Source organism: Cyprinodon variegatus, unplaced genomic scaffold (genome assembly GCF_000732505.1).
Source record: "Cyprinodon variegatus isolate N-32 unplaced genomic scaffold, C_variegatus-1.0 Scaffold541, whole genome shotgun sequence".
Taxonomy (NCBI): domain Eukaryota; kingdom Metazoa; phylum Chordata; class Actinopteri; order Cyprinodontiformes; family Cyprinodontidae; genus Cyprinodon; species Cyprinodon variegatus.
The window spans coordinates 112,698-129,751 of NW_015150994.1; the positions used below are offsets into that span (position 1 = coordinate 112,698).

Sequence of the window (17,054 nt, forward strand, 5' to 3'; positions counted from 1 at the left end):
ATTTTCTTCAACGGAGAGTCTCCAGACTGATTAGCGAGTGAAAGCTTGTGAGATCGGGATGGTCTCACGAGGCTAGATTAATGTATGTTCAAAAGAGATCTCGGAGACCTAGAGGTTAGAAACAGTGGGGCATCTCCCTAAAGAATGAGTTGAATGCACAAGATGAATTTCACCACTTCAGGATTATGAGGGGAAGTTCTATTGCCTTTACCAGGTTTTCATCTAAGATTACCCTCCATTTATCTCAATCCATCTTACTATCAAAACTCAACCAATATTATTGTGAGACATGCTTAAGATATGTTCTCTATTTGTTTTTATCTTATATATTTTAGGATTAGGCAAAACAAAAGAGTCTACTTTGTTCCTCTCTGATCAGATGATTTAGATTAGATTAGATTCAACTTTATTGTCATTACGCAGGTACAGGTACAAGGCAACGAAATGCAGTTTAGGTCTAACCAGAAGTGCAATAGCAGCAAGTGTAGGATAAATAATGGTTCCATAAATACAGGACATGGGTTTCTACTGAATAGGTATAGAGGTCAATACCATAAATAATGAATATAATATATAGATAATTAGTGTTATGAACTAAATTTAAAGCTGGATATGTACCGGATATAGTATACAGGTGGATAATACTATAAAAAGGGTTTTTACAGTTATGTACAATAGCATATATACAGATGGGTTTTACTATAAAATGAATAAATAAAGTTTGGCCAGAAGCTATCTAAATTAAAGTGCAGTGGAAGGTAATTGCATATTACAGTTAAAGTACGTTATTGCAAATGTATATGTAAACATGATGAGGGTTTGCTACGAAGATATGGAGTGTAAAGAAGAAATCAATTTGAATCAGTAATAAGAATATTTTCTTAAACTTTCTAAAAAAAATTTTTGTCAAATTAATTTTTTTCAAGCTTTTTTTTTAACAGTTTTTTTTAGATTGAGTTTCACAAACTGCTTTATTTTTAAATTGTGCTTTGCAGATCACATTCTCTTTACTTCAGGCACAATACAAATGCTTAGACCAATAGAGATGTTTTCTTAATTCCTCACTGCAGAGAAAAGCCAACCGTCCATAGTGAAGAGAAGAAGTTCTGTAAAATGTTGAGAAGAATTTTTTAAAACTATCTGAAAATGAGAAATTAGATTTTATTTTTATTTTTTTGCTCAGAAGAAGTTTTTCTAAGCTTTCTTTCTGGATTAGATATTTAAACATTTCTATTTACTGGTTTACAGGTTCTTTGCTTCTAACGATAATGGAACCAAATTCACTCCATACAAAATATATTTTGGCTTATAGCAAATGATACCAAATACTGCATGCAATCTAAATACATGGCTGCTTAATCAATTAAGGAACCGGCGAAAGAATGCAAGTATCGGCTGATGCAAACATTAGCACCATGTATCAGCTTACCTCTAATTTGCACCAGACTACAGTGTTTATGGTTTTAACCAAGTAAAATGAAGTAAGATGATGTAAAATGATGTAAAATGACGTAAAATGACGTAAGAATATTTCTCTTATACAAAATAAACCAAATTCTGACATTATAGAAATATATCATTAATAGCATTAATCCTGACAAACACTGATAGTATAGTGACCCTGAGATTCAAAAACATACAAAACAAAATCATGACTGCATAGCGAAAAGTACTGCACAGACAAAAGGCTTGCAAACACATTGAAGATGGACTCCCACCAGTGGTCTGGATTTCTCCAATTATGCACTGCTACTTTGAAGTTTCTCTGCCCCTCCACTTTGCATGTGTTTAGCTTGTGTGTTAGCACACATTATGTATTTTCAGTTTGTTTAGTCCTCTCTATTGCCTGTGATTGCAAAATTCCTCTTTAGTGGCGTCTGTGTCTTAGTGTCCTTTTTGTATATGCAGTAGTTTTTGAAATTGCTGCTTATTTGCAGGACGTTTGCACCCCTTGGCTGAAAAGAAACAAAGTGCTTTACCTCTAGAGTTTTACATTTCCCATCCAGGCGACTACACAATCTCTGATAGTTGGCTGTGAGGATGCTCAGTTCTGAACGCAATGCATCATGGGCCGTGGGAGGGGCTTTGCCTATAAAACTGTTAACGCTGTCAGTCAGGAGTTTGACCTTTTGCTCCTTGGAGTGGACCTCCTCCTGGGCCCTCTAGAAAAAAAGATGGAATAAAGGAAAAACAATTTATTTAAGCAAGATTTTTTATTTTTTATAAAAACATGTAGAATAATTTCCAAGTTGGGTTTGGAGCAGAAATAAGAGAAGAAATGAAGGATGGTGGGAGTATAAAAGAAGCAAAGGAAGGAGGATAAAATATGAGTGAAATAAGGAGACTGAATCTGATTTAAACTTCCTTTTTTTTCCTTTGTGCTCAGCAGGGTGAGAGGCTTCCTCTGCCGAGGCTGTGGGAGATATCACAAGGCAAACAGTGCCAGAGGGAGAATTCACAAATCTATTATATTCAAGTTATGCAAACTAAACAAAAAAGATATTGGCAGTGGATGGAAAGTCAATGCAATTTTATACAGAATTCAGGAATCTGGGGAGTAGATGGAAGGCACTGACGAATAGGACACAAAGCAGTGAGTGAAAGACGGATTTCAACAATAAAAGCTCGGAAGCCTGGAGGCGTTATGGGGTCTGAATTATTCACATTTAGGACGGGAGTGACGAAGAGGAGGGAGAGTCCGTCAGACCTGAGGCCTAATTGTAAATCTAGCTCAACAGAGTGATTTCACAGAGAAGCTCTTTCTGATTGATAAATATCCAGCAACCATCAATATGGTAGAATCAACTGCCACAAAGTTATACATCTTAAAGGTTACTGCAAGAAACACAAATTCATTTTAAATACCAAACTAGCAAAGTGGACAAGAAAACATTGTTTTCAACACTAAAGAATAAAAAAGCCGAATTATTGTGACGTGCATTCATATCGTCTGCCCGTGTCCAATACTTTGTTGTAACATCCGGATTTTTTATTCAGAAGTCTTTCATTAGCTCATCCTTTATCTACCTCCATAAGATTGGAGCAGCTTCTCTATTCCTTCTGAAGAAAAGCTTCCCCACAGGGTAATGGAGCCACCACCTTGTTTCAGAGATCTATTCTCATAAAAATTCCACATCAAAGTTAGGCGCTATTTTTAGGCCTGTCTGCTACACAAAATCTCAAATACATCAAAGTTTGCGATTTTAAGAGTCCCTGTAAATAAAGAGTAACTTCCAGTATTGATGTATCATGACTGATGTTTCTTTTCGTCCAAATAACCTGAGTAAACACAAAATGGCAACTTCATTTATGAAAGAGTGAGACATTTTAATCCAGATGGATTATCTGAAAATATGAAAGCAACCCTTTAAATCTGACGCTAAACCAAAGAATTTCATTAAAAGATCAGTGTCAAAGTCTGGAGCTTCAGGACAGGGTGAAACTAATATAAATAATGCAGCTAAATATTCTACTCTCTACCAGACCGTTCTGAATTTTAACATCAGGCCATCAGTTAACCAATAGCCTGAACAAATTTGGGATGACTTAACGGGACAGTGACCAAAATCAGGCTGAAAAACCTTCCAACACTACTAAATTAAAACTATTCTGCAAAGAACTTGGTGTTCTTTCCAAATGCTGTTGGCACAAAAAGCTGCCAAGGGTTGTTGGGTTAAGGGGGAGTTTGCTTTTTCTTTTTTTCCCCCTCCTCTCAGCCAGGCTTGGTTCAGAGAGTTGTTTTTCTCTAATAAACAGATTGCTGCGTCCGAAATTATTGTATAATTTGAAACATTTGACTTTGACCGAAAGCAAAAACAGAACAAATTTGTGAGGGAAGAAATGTTTTTTTAACTGACCCCTTACCCTGTGATGCATTCAATAATAAATAATCTTGTGTGGAGATCCAACCGAAGACAACACACGCACTGAAACAACTCTGTTATGTCCCAAAATACCTCCTGCCCCCTGACAACGACAGTACACGTCCACATGCTTAGACTTCCTGACAATTCAATTCAAAAATACTTTATTAATCCCAAAGGGAACTTAAATGTTGCAGTAACTTTTTGTCAAATTGTAGGTGCTGATAGCTGTAAGCAGGAAGGCTCATCTGTAGTGGTGTGTATTGCACCAGGTCTGGAGAAGCCTCTGATTGAAGACACTTTGTTGCAGTTTATAAAACCTTCTTAAGAGGATGCTCAATGCTATGGGGTGCCCCCAGGGACATAAATCAAAATTAACTTCCATATACACATATTAAATTAAACTCTTCCATGTAATATACTGAAAAAGCTGCATAAACACCAGTGAAACGCTCTCACATAAACTAGTGAAAACTTTGACCTCTTATATAGCCTACTGAAAACCTTGCACAAACACTGGTGAAAAGCTTAAATAACCTACTCAAAAGCTCTCAAACAAAGTAGTGAGAACTGTTGATATAAACTAGTGAAAAGCTTTACCTTTCATACATACTACTAAAAAGCTTTCATATACACTACTGAAAAGCTTTCATACATACTACCGAAAAGCTTTCAAACACACAACTGAAAAGGTTTCATACACACTACTGAAAAGCTCTCATATAGACTACTAAAAAGCTTTCATACATACTACCGAAAAGCTTTCAAACACACAACTGAAAAGGTTTCATACAAACTACTGAAAAGCTCTCATATACACTACTGAAAAGCTTTCATACACACTACTGAAAATCTTTCATACATACTACCGAAAAGCTTTCAAACACACAACTGAAAAGCTTTCATACACACTACCGAAAAGCTTTCGAACACACAACTGAAAAGCTTTCAAACACACAACTGAAAAGGTTTCATACACACTACTGAAATGCTCTCATATACACTACCGAAAAGCTTTCAAACACACTACTGAAAAGGTTTCATACACACTACTAAAAAACTCTCATATACACTACTGAAAAGCTTTCATACATACTACTAAAAAGCTTTCATATACACTACTAAAAAAAATTCTAATACAATACTGAAAAACCTTTTTAGTTGTGTACATAAAAGCTTTTCAGTAGTATGTATGAAACCTTTTTAGTAGTGTATATGAAAGCTTTTCAGTTGTGTGTACGAAAGGTAAAGCTTTTTACCAACAGTTCTCACTACTTCGTATGAGAGCTTTTGAGTAAGTTATATAAAAGGTAAATGTTTTCACTAGTTTATGTGAGAGCTTTTCACTAGTGTTTTTATGCACTTTTTTGTATATTATATGGAAGAGTTTAATCTAATATGTTTATATGGAAGTTAATTCTGATTTATGTCACTGGGGAACCCCAAACAATGCTGTCCATAATGTTCTTCACTTTATGAAGAATTCTTCTTTGTGAAACAATTTTCAGAGGTTCTAGAAGAGCTCCTAGAACATAGCTGACCTTCTTTAATAACTTGTTAAGCTTTTTTTTTTTTTTTTTTTAAGTAATTTACTCTGATGCGGTTACCGCAGCAGAGGATGTAGAAAGGGATCACACGCTCCACAACAGACTTTAGGATATGTAGCATCTTGTTGCAAACACTCAAAAACATCAGTATCTTTAGTAAGTACAATATGCTCTGTCCCTGTTCTTTTAGATCACTTCACAGTTGCGTCTCCGGTCTAGTTTGTTGTCCAGGTGAACACCAAGGTATTTATACTACTCCACCATCTCTACTTCGTCTCCCATGATGTTAATAGGATTCAACATGTTCCTGTTTCTGCAGGTAACAAGATTCTAATACTGGAAGTCAGAGGTGTAAAGAGTAAAAAGGAATAGTGAGAGCATCAATTTCATCATATAATTTCAGAATGATCCCTTCCCAAATGAAAAGTATCCTTATTTTTTCTTACTCCATACTGGGACATTTTATCTGTTACGGCTTCTAAACAAATTGGTCAGAAGATATTGCTAGCTGTAACCGTTACGGTTATTTGGTAAGACATGAGGAGGTCAAAGTCTGCTCAATATTTATGAATCTTTAGCATTTCTAAAAATGGAATATGGCCATCATCACTTTGTCTAAAAAAAGTCTTCAACACCCCTCAAGTCTGTCCCAAAAGCGCAAGGAATTCTGTCTCTGAGGACTGAGCAAGAGAATCAGGTTGCCTAGAGTGCAGAGCTTTGTCATCTTGGCAAAAGGTAGGTGTGTGTTCCTCTGCACATAGAGTGAAGGTAATACTTTTGGAGAATGGTTTTGCAATAGAAAAACAAAGTAAAAGACAGGACTAAGTTAGGAATCTCATAAATGTTTCTCTTGAAATTTAGTCTCACTACTTAGTTTCAACTTAATTGTCATTGAGAAAACCTTAGAAGACATACCTTGAGTTCCTCGACAGCCTTGCGTAGCTCTTCTGGTGTCTTGTATGTGAAATCTCTCTCCAGATAGTCTTCCTCTGCCTGGTTTATCCATTCTTGCATTTCTTGCATCTCTTTCCTCAAAGCCATAGTCTTGTCCAGGCCCCCTTTGAGGGCAGACTTCTTTGCATAGGCCTAAACAGAGTAGAGAGGTGAATAACGTCAAGGATAAATAAAGTCAGACATAAATGTTCTGTGTGCAGTTGTTGCAGACCTGTTTGCAGACATTCTCCCACTGAGCATTCAGCTGATCCAGTTCCTTTTGGATGTGAATGGCATAGGGTGGCTCTGCTTCTTTCTTAAGGTATAGACCCACTTCGTTGATTCCGTTCACGCTGGGTTGGATGGTGTGGATGTCGTTTACTAGAGCCTATTTAAAATAAAAGGGCACAAGAGATAGAAAATGGCCTGGGTGATTGGTAACCATTAACCATCGATTTTGTTTGCAATTCAGGTTGATTTTTCAAAAACCCTTCAAGTAATATAATCGTCAGTTGAACAAAAAATGTATCTAGATTGTACATTCATGCTTGTTTTCTTACAGTGCACTGCTCTAACTGTTTTTCCAGAGCTTCAGAGTCACCCAGAGCAGGCCACTCCTCATTCAGAAAGACATCCACATCTGCCATCCATTTCTTCAGAGTCTTCACGTCATTCTAGCAGAGGGAGGTGGACAGAGAGTCAGACTAGTACATAACATGTACATTTGGTTCATTTTTGTCAAAAACATTGCTTTGGTTTCACCTCAAACTGCATCAGTTTGGCCATGAGCTCCTGGATTCTCTGGACACTGTCTGCCAGAGTGGAGCCAAGTCGTCTCCAGCGCGCCATTATGCCATCCATCTCTATACGATACCTACAAAACAAGAGGAACTCCTGTGGGCATCTTATCTCCACATCTGCTAAAAATCAAAGAAACTAAACCCATGTGAAGGGATAAAGCTGCACCCAGATATATTTTTTAAAATGCCATCAGTGTGGTTTGTAGCTAAAACGCCAGGGCTAATGGCTCTTTACAGACAGGAGCTGGTTTGGGCTGTGAACAAGAGGTTGTTATATCCTCCTTGGCAGCGATCTAAAGCAGCCATGAGTATTCTCATTGCATGTTGAGTGAATTCAACCTACTTGGCCTTCTAGCAATGTTTTATTTAGTTTCAGAAGATATCTCTGTGTCCCCCTATGCTTCGTATAATGACCTTTAAATATGACATCAGGATTCTGCCAAAAGTGCACACACGTAATAAATACTCCTATGAGCAGCTTTACTTTATACAAACGCTCGTAAACTTTTTGTCGATGTCCGATGACCTTTTTTAAAAGACAACCTATATTCACTCAGAATCCAGAATTCATCCCGACCATGTTATATCAAAAAATAACTTTCCTAACCAACCTTCCAACTCTTGAAGCAAAGCGGTTAGAGAAGGAGCAAGAACTCACGTGGGTGATATGTTGGGGCTTCATTGGGGTGCATGTGACATGTTAAATATGTGTGTGAGGAGTAGTTGCTCATAGGATTATTTATTGTGAGCAGTTTTGGCAGAATCCTGGTGCCATATTTAAAGCTAAAGGTGTCTGAGACCACAGCACACCTGAAATTAACCAGAAACCAATTAGCAGGAAACGCTCTGCATGTTCAATGCTCTCCTAAGGCTTATGATGTTAAGTCTTACTTTTGACTTATGTCTGCTGGAGCTTTCTGGAAGACCTGCTCCACGGCTGATGTCAAGTAGTCCACCTCCCTCTGGTGTTCAGCCAGGGACACCTGAAGAGCCTGAGAGGGAAGCAGAGACAAACACCATGGGAAAGATAAGACCAAACAAACAGCAAAACAGGGGTTATTGAAGATTCTGTATGAAGAGATTTATATGGAAAGAGTCTAAATCCAGAGAGTAAAGGAAAAATTACATTAAATCTTTTAGGATATAACTTTTACACAGCAACTTCTGTTTGCACTTTTTTTTTTTCAAACCTCATTCATATGACTTAGACCTAGATAGATTTTATTTCGTGATTTTGAACACACAAGTGTAAACAAAAATACATTTGTTAAGAAAAGCTCTCTAGACTATTTCATCTTTAAAGTGCCCCTTCATAAGGTAAGCAGCAGTGATAAAAACATTGTGATGAAAAACAGTAATTTAAACATATGACTGTACAGTTACAGTTCTAACATTCATTTTATTTATTTATTTATTTTATAGGTGCCAGATGTGTTAATTTCTGACTAAATAAATTAAGAAATTGTTCTTACACGTTTTAAACTTATTTATGAGTTAAAACAAACCAGGAACCCATTAGGTTACTGAATCTATAAATTGTGATAAACATGTATGTTGTTATGTTGCTCTGAAATACTGTTAGGCTATTCATTACTTTGTTTTAGTGAAGTGGACGCTTGGGTATACGTCTCTGTTTTAAATGTATTCTAGCAGTAAATTATATTAAAAAAACGATCTTTTAAATGATAAATATTCAAAACATAATTTTAATTATGCAATATCATTTTTAATTATTTAACCATGCATTTTTTAACTTTTAGTATTTGAATTCTGTATTAGAAAAATATATATATATTACATCCTTTTTACATGGTACATTTTTTTTTTTTCATGGGATTCACACTTATTTTATAATGTATAAAAAAAATCTATTTGTTATTTCACTCTATATTTATTGACAAATAAAATTAAACAAGTAATATTTACATATATTTTTTGAATGACAATAAAGTATTAGCTTAATTGTTTAACAGTTAATTTTAAATATTTTAATCGGATTTTATGCTATCTAATTGTGCATTTTATAGTGTATGATATTTAAATTGCATAAAAATAAATAAAGGATACATCTACTCATTTCATGGTACACATATCTATTTCATGGGATTAACATTTATTTATCCTCTGGGATTACATCACAGTGATTGTGAAAACCATCTTGAAATTCCCCACTTGATGCCTTGTGACCCCCTACTTTAGAAATCCCATCTTTAAAAGTATGTGGGTTGACTCCAGTTATTGAGTTATGCAAGTGGTAGATCCTTTAAGGAGCTGTGGATTTAATCTGTCATAATCTATCATTTAATTTTTTTCAATCATCTTGACATCTTTAATCTGACCCCCCCATCACCTGAGGAATGGCTAATTTATTTCACATATAATGAGAGCTATAGGCTACGAGTGGAACTGAATAAATAACAGCTTATCAGCATGCAGGATGAATCCCTAATTATTATCTGCAACTCTAATTAAGTCCAGGCTACAGTAAGAGGCTACTATCAAATGCAGCTGACATGCACACATATTCATGAATGCACACTTGCAGCTCCAATGTACTCTTCACTTCATTTAAAATCAAAATCAATGTGACTAATCCGAAATTGTATCTTTTTGAAAGCAGATATGGATTATTGTTACGTATCAGGGCCTGAAATGTTATTTCTCTGGCGTTAAAATTGGCAGCGTAATGGCTTTCCCGCTGCTGCGTGAATGTGTGTGTGCATTTCTAGGTAGATATTGAGATAAAGCGAGACAGCGACTCGCTCCATTGGGATTTTGCTCATCCGCCTCCTGTAATTACAGGGTTGCAGACACACACATTCACTTTACACGTACCCCTTGGTTAAAAAGCCATCTCTACAGAGGGGGTTTATTTTTTTTTTCTGACTTAGATTTATTTTTAGAGAGCCTGACCAAAACACTGGAGACCTAATAATAAGTTGAAGCTTATTTTCAATCAATCAACCATAAAGAAGGTTGCTGGGTTTTGGTTGGACTTAACAACACACAGGTTCTAAATTAGCCACTTTTGGGCATCATGGTGATAGTGGTATACTCTATGTGCCACTGTATATGTAGCCAATTCTAGAGGGCTGTACAGTGCAAGCATCAGTGTTTCCAACTCCACTACAAAAAAATTCGCTACTGGCTGTCCTAAAAGGCGCTATAAGGCGCTTTTTGCATATTTCATGTCATCCAACTGTAGGAGATTCAAAACCGCTCCAATTCCCTTTTTTTGGTCTGTCAAAGCAGTGCAGAAATATAGCTGAGGGTATTAGCATTTTATAGAAAGAAACAAGAAAACTAAATAAACATAGATAAGCCATTTATTTCCACACTGCATGCCAGTTAGGCTGTGTTCACACCGCAGCCTGAAGTGCCCACATGTGACCTGCATCTGAACAACATAGATCCTATTTTTTCCAATGCGACCCAGGCCACTTGGCTATGTGGTCCTGAATCCGATACGAAGCTGATCTTTTCCAACGCGACCTGTGTCTGAACCGCCAGGTCCCATCCATCCTGTCTGAACTAGGGGTGTGCAAAATAATCGTCATGATGATGCATCGTGATTCTAATTTTCATGATCTACTGCATCGATTCTTGANTGTACATAAAAGCTTTTCAGTAGTATGTATGAAACCTTTTTAGTAGTGTATATGAAAGCTTTTCAGTGGTGTGTACGAAAGGTAAAGCTTTTTACCAACAGTTCTCACTACTACGTATGAGAGCTTTTGAGTAAGTTATATAAAAGGTAAATGTTTTCACTAGTTTATGTGAGAGCTTTTCACTAGTGTTTTTATGCACTTTTTTTTGTATATTATATGGAAGAGTTTAATCTAATATGTTTATATGGAAGTTAATTCTGATTTATGTCACTGGGGAACCCCAAACAATGCTGTCCATAATGTTCTTCACTTTATGAAGAATTCTTCTTTGTGAAACAATTTTCAGAGGTTCTAGAAGAGCTCCTAGAACATAGCTGACCTTCTTTAATAACTTGTTAAGCTTTTTTTTTTTTTTTTTTTAAGTAATTTACTCTGATGCGGTTACCGCAGCAGAGGATGTAGAAAGGGATCACACGCTCCACAACAGACTTTAGGATATGTAGCATCTTGTTGCAAACACTCAAAAACATCAGTATCTTTAGTAAGTACAATATGCTCTGTCCCTGTTCTTTTAGATCACCTCACAGTTGCGTCTCCGGTCTAGTTTGTTGTCCAGGTGAACACCAAGGTATTTATACTACTCCACCATCTCTACTTCGTCTCCCATGATGTTAATAGGATTCAACATGTTCCTGTTTCTGCAGGTAACAAGATTCTAATACTGGAAGTCAGAGGTGTAAAGAGTAAAAAGGAAAAGTGAGAGCATCAATTTCACCATATAATTTCAGAATGATCCCTTCCCAAATGAAAAGTATCCTTATTTTTTCTTACTCCATACTGGGACATTTTATCTGTTACGGCTTCTAAACAAATTGGTCAGAAGATATTGCTAGCTGTAACCGTTACGGTTATTTGGTAAGACATGAGGAGGTCAAAGTCTGCTCAATATTTATGAATCTTTAGCATTTCTAAAAATGGAATATGGCCATCATCACTTTGTCTAAAAAAAGTCTTCAACACCCCTCAAGTCTGTCCCAAAAGCGCAAGGAATTCTGTCTCTGAGGACTGAGCAAGAGAATCAGGTTGCCTAGAGTGCAGAGCTTTGTCATCTTGGCAAAAGGTAGGTGTGTGTTCCTCTGCACATAGAGTGAAGGGAATACTTTTGGAGAATGGTTTTGCAATAGAAAAACAAAGTAAAAGACAGGACTAAGTTAGGAATCTCATAAATGTTTCTCTTGAAATTTAGTCTCACTACTTAGTTTCAACTTAATTGTCATTGAGAAAACCTTAGAAGACATACCTTGAGTTCCTCGACAGCCTTGCGTAGCTCTTCTGGTGTCTTGTATGTGAAATCTCTCTCCAGATAGTCTTCCTCTGCCTGGTTTATCCATTCTTGCATTTCTTGCATCTCTTTCCTCAAGGCCATAGTCTTGTCCAGGCCCCCTTTGAGGGCAGACTTCTTTGCATAGGCCTAAACAGAGTAGAGAGGTGAATAACGTCAAGGATAAATAAAGTCAGACATAAATGTTCTGTGTGCAGTTGTTGCAGACCTGTTTGCAGACATTCTCCCACTGAGCATTCAGCTGATCCAGTTCCTTTTGGATGTGAATGGCATAGGGTGGCTCTGCTTCTTTCTTAAGGTATAGACCCACTTCGTTGATTCCGTTCACGCTGGGTTGGATGGTGTGGATGTCGTTTACTAGAGCCTATTTAAAATAAAAGGGCACAAGAGATAGAAAATGGCCTGGGTGATTGGTAACCATTAACCATCGATTTTGTTTGCAATTCAGGTTGATTTTTCAAAAACCCTTCAAGTAATATAATCGTCAGTTGAACAAAAAATTTATCTAGATTGTACATTCATGCTTGTTTTCTTACAGTGCACTGCTCTAACTGTTTTTCCAGAGCTTCAGAGTCACCCAGAGCAGGCCACTCCTCATTCAGAAAGACATCCACATCTGCCATCCATTTCTTCAGAGTCTTCACGTCATTCTAGCAGAGGGAGGTGGACAGAGAGTCAGACTAGTACATAACATGTACATTTGGTTCATTTTTGTCAAAAACATTGCTTTGGTTTCACCTCAAACTGCATCAGTTTGGCCATGAGCTCCTGGATTCTCTGGACACTGTCTGCCAGAGTGGAGCCAAGTCGTCTCCAGCGCGCCATTATGCCATCCATCTCTATACGATACCTACAAAACAAGAGGAACTCCTGTGGGCATCTTATCTCCACATCTGCTAAAAATCAAAGAAACTAAACCCATGTGAAGGGATAAAGCTGCACCCAGATATATTTTTTAAAATGCCATCAGTGTGGTTTGTAGCTAAAACGCCAGGGCTAATGGCTCTTTACAGACAGGAGCTGGTTTGGGCTGTGCACAAGAGGTTGTTATATACTCCTTGGCAGCGATCTAAAGCAGCCATGAGTATTCTCATTCCATGTGGAGTGAATTCAACCTACTTGGCCTTCTAGCAATGTTTTATTTAGTTTCAGAAGATATCTCTGTGTCCCCCTATGCTTCGTATAATGACCTTTAAATATGACATCAGGATTCTGCCAAAAGTGCACACACGTAATAAATACTCCTATGAACAGCTTTACTTTATACAAACGCTCGTAAACTTTTTGTCGATGTCCGATGACCTTTTTTAAAAGACAACCTACATTCACTCAGAATCCAGTATTCATCCGGACCATGTTATATCAAAAAATAACTTTCCTAACCAACCTTCCAACTCTTGAAGCAAAGCGGTTAGAGAAGGAGCAAGAACTCACGTGGGTGATATGTTGGGGCTTCATTGGGGTGCATGTGACATGTTAAATATGTGTGTGAGGAGTAGTTGCTCATAGGATTATTTATTGTGAGCAGTTTTGGCAGAATCCTGGTGCCATATTTAAAGCTAAAGGTGTCTGAGACCACAGCACACCTGAAATTAACCAGAAACCAATTAGCAGGAAACGCTCTGCATGTTCAATGCTCTCCTAAGGCTTATGATGTTAAGTCTTACTTTTGACTTATGTCTGCTGGAGCTTTCTGGAAGACCTGCTCCACGGCTGATGTCAAGTAGTCCACCTCCCTCTGGTGTTCAGCCAGGGACACCTGAAGAGCCTGAGAGGGAAGCAGAGACAAACACCATGGGAAAGATAAGACCAAACAAACAGCAAAACAGGGGTTATTGAAGATTCTGTATGAAGAGATTTATATGGAAAGAGTCTAAATCCAGAGAGTAAAGGAAAAATTACATTAAATCTTTTAGGATATAACTTTTACACAGCAACTTCTGTTTGCACTTTTTTTTTTTCAAACCTCATTCATATGACTTAGACCTAGATAGATTTTATTTCGTGATTTTGAACACACAAGTGTAAACAAAAATACATTTGTTAAGAAAAGCTCTCTAGACTATTTCATCTTTAAAGTGCCCCTTCATAAGGTAAGCAGCAGTGATAAAAACATTGTGATGAAAAACAGTAATTTAAACATATGACTGTACAGTTACAGTTCTAACATTCATTTTATTTATTTATTTTTTTTATAGATGCCAGATGTGTTAATTTCTGACTAAATAAATTAAGAAATTGTTCTTACACATTTTTAAACTTATTTATGAGTTAAAACAAACCAGGAACCCATTAGGTTACTGAATCTATAAATTGTGATAAACATGTATGTTGTTATGTTGCTCTGAAATACTGTTAGGCTATTCATTACTTTGTTTTAGTGAAGTGGACGCTTGGGTATACGTCTCTGTTTTAAATGTATTCTAGCAGTAAATTATATTAAAAAAACGATCTTTTAAATGATAAATATTCAAAACATAATTTTAATTATGCAATATCATTTTTAATTATTTAACCATGCATTTTTTAACTTTTAGTATTTGAATTCTGTATTAGAAAAATATATATATATTACATCCTTTTTACATGGTACATTTTTTTTTTTCATGGGATTCACACTTATTTTATAATGTATAAAAAAAAATCTATTTGTTATTTCACTCTATATTTATTGACAAATAAAATTAAACAAGTAATATTTACATATATTTTTTGAATGACAATAAAGTATTAGCTTAATTGTTTAACAGTTAATTTTAAATATTTTAATCGGATTTTATGCTATCTAATTGTGCATTTTATAGTGTATGATATTTAAATTGCATAAAAATAAATAAAGGATACATCTACTCATTTCATGGTACACATATCTATTTCATGGGATTAACATTTATTTATCCTCTGGGATTACATCACAGTGATTGTGAAAACCATCTTGAAATTCCCCACTTGATGCCTTGTGACCCCCTACTTTAGAAATCCCATCTTTAAAAGTATGTGGGTTGACTCCAGTTATTGAGTTATGCAAGTGGTAGATCCTTTAAGGAGCTGTGGATTTAATCTGTCATAATCTATCATTTAATTTTTTTCAATCATCTTGACATCTTTAATCTGACCCCCCCATCACCTGAGGAATGGCTAATTTATTTCACATATAATGAGAGCTATAGGCTACGAGTGGAACTGAATAAATAACAGCTTATCAGCATGCAGGATGAATCCCTAATTATTATCTGCAACTCTAATTAAGTCCAGGCTACAGTAAGAGGCTACTATCAAATGCAGCTGACATGCACACATATTCATGAATGCACACTTGCAGCTCCAATGTACTCTTCACTTCATTTAAAATCAAAATCAATGTGACTAATCCGAAATTGTATCTTTTTGAAAGCAGATATGGATTATTGTTACGTATCAGGGCCTGAAATGTTATTTCTCTGGCGTTAAAATTGGCAGCGTAATGGCTTTCCCGCTGCTGCGTGAATGTGTGTGTGCATTTCTAGGTAGATATTGAGATAAAGCGAGACAGCGACTCGCTCCATTGGGATTTTGCTCATCCGCCTCCTGTAATTACAGGGTTGCAGACACACACATTCACTTTACACGTACCCCTTGGTTAAAAAGCCATCTCTACAGAGGGGGTTTATTTTTTTTTTCTGACTTAGATTTATTTTTAGAGAGCCTGACCAAAACACTGGAGACCTAATAATAAGTTGAAGCTTATTTTCAATCAATCAACCATAAAGAAGGTTGCTGGGTTTTGGTTGGACTTAACAACACACAGGTTCTAAATTAGCCACTTTTGGGCATCATGGTGATAGTGGTATACTCTATGTGCCACTGTATATGTAGCCAATTCTAGAAGGCTGTACAGTGCAAGCATCAGTGTTTCCAACTCCACTACAAAAAAATTCGCTACTGGCTGTCCTAAAAGGCGCTATAAGGTGCTTTTTGCATATTTCATGTCATCCAACTGTAGGAGATTCAAAACCGCTCCAATTCCCTTTTTTTGGTCTGTCAAAGCAGTGCAGAAATATAGCTGAGGGTATTAGCATTTTATAGAAAGAAACAAGAAAACTAAATAAACATAGATAAGCCATTTATTTCCACACTGCATGCCAGTTAGGCTGTGTTCACACCGCAGCCTGAAGTGCCCACATGTGACCTGCATCTGAACAACACAGATCCTATTTTTTCCAATGCGACCCAGGCCACTTGGCTATGTGGTCCTGAATCCGATACGAAGCTGATCTTTTCCAACGCGACCTGTGTCTGAACCGCCAGGTCCCATCCATCCTGTCTGAACGTCATTAATACCCGACAAAGGTCACTATTCTGGGTCTTGCTATGAAGAAGCAGCAAGAAAAACAACAACCATGGCGGACGATGATGCGGAGAGCAGTATTTTTTTTAACCATCTTGAAAAGATTGAGGTTTTAAGGTTTAGAATCATCGATAGATGCTCTCCAGCACTACCATCCATGTTTACTTCCGTAAACCCAGAGCCACTGGCTTGTGATGTCATTGCATGCAATAGAGGATGCAGTGTTGTATGACTGCAGTTCACACAGGAGATCACATACAAGTTGCATATATTTGGAAATGTGAACGGCAACATAAAAATATCGGAACGTGACGTAGCCTTAGTGTCTGTAAAGAAGAAGAAAGTAGCCAATAGCAGAAAGGGAGAGAAATTTAAAAAAGCACTGGTTCATTTTTATAAAACTTGCTTTATAAATTATTTTTAATCCTTAATGAGATTAGTAACAGCTTAGAAGTTTAAAGATTCTCTCTCTCTACTGCGGCGCAGCGTGCAGGCAGACTGCCCTGCATGAATCAAGACAGCAGACAAGAGAGAGGAGAGCAGGAGGCGGGAGTGAATCTAATCGCTCTGGAGAGCAGAGTTCTGTGCTTCTATATGTTGTCGCCGAAGTTTTCAGTACCAGAAAAAAAGTTGC

At 36.8% G+C, this 17,054-nt stretch overlaps 1 protein-coding gene across 1 annotated transcript in view; it reads right to left on the minus strand.

Moving 5' to 3' along the window:
• LOC107095375 (dystrophin-like) overlaps window positions 1–17,054 on the minus strand; it is a 369,912-nt gene that overhangs the window by 108,772 nt on the left and 244,086 nt on the right. Inside the window, 6 exon segments of the mRNA XM_015391433.1 lie at window positions 1,980–2,162; window positions 12,052–12,222; window positions 12,302–12,457; window positions 12,630–12,743; window positions 12,832–12,943; window positions 13,761–13,861. Of these exon segments, the coding sequence (XP_015246919.1) occupies window positions 1,980–2,162; window positions 12,052–12,222; window positions 12,302–12,457; window positions 12,630–12,743; window positions 12,832–12,943; window positions 13,761–13,861 (837 nt within the window).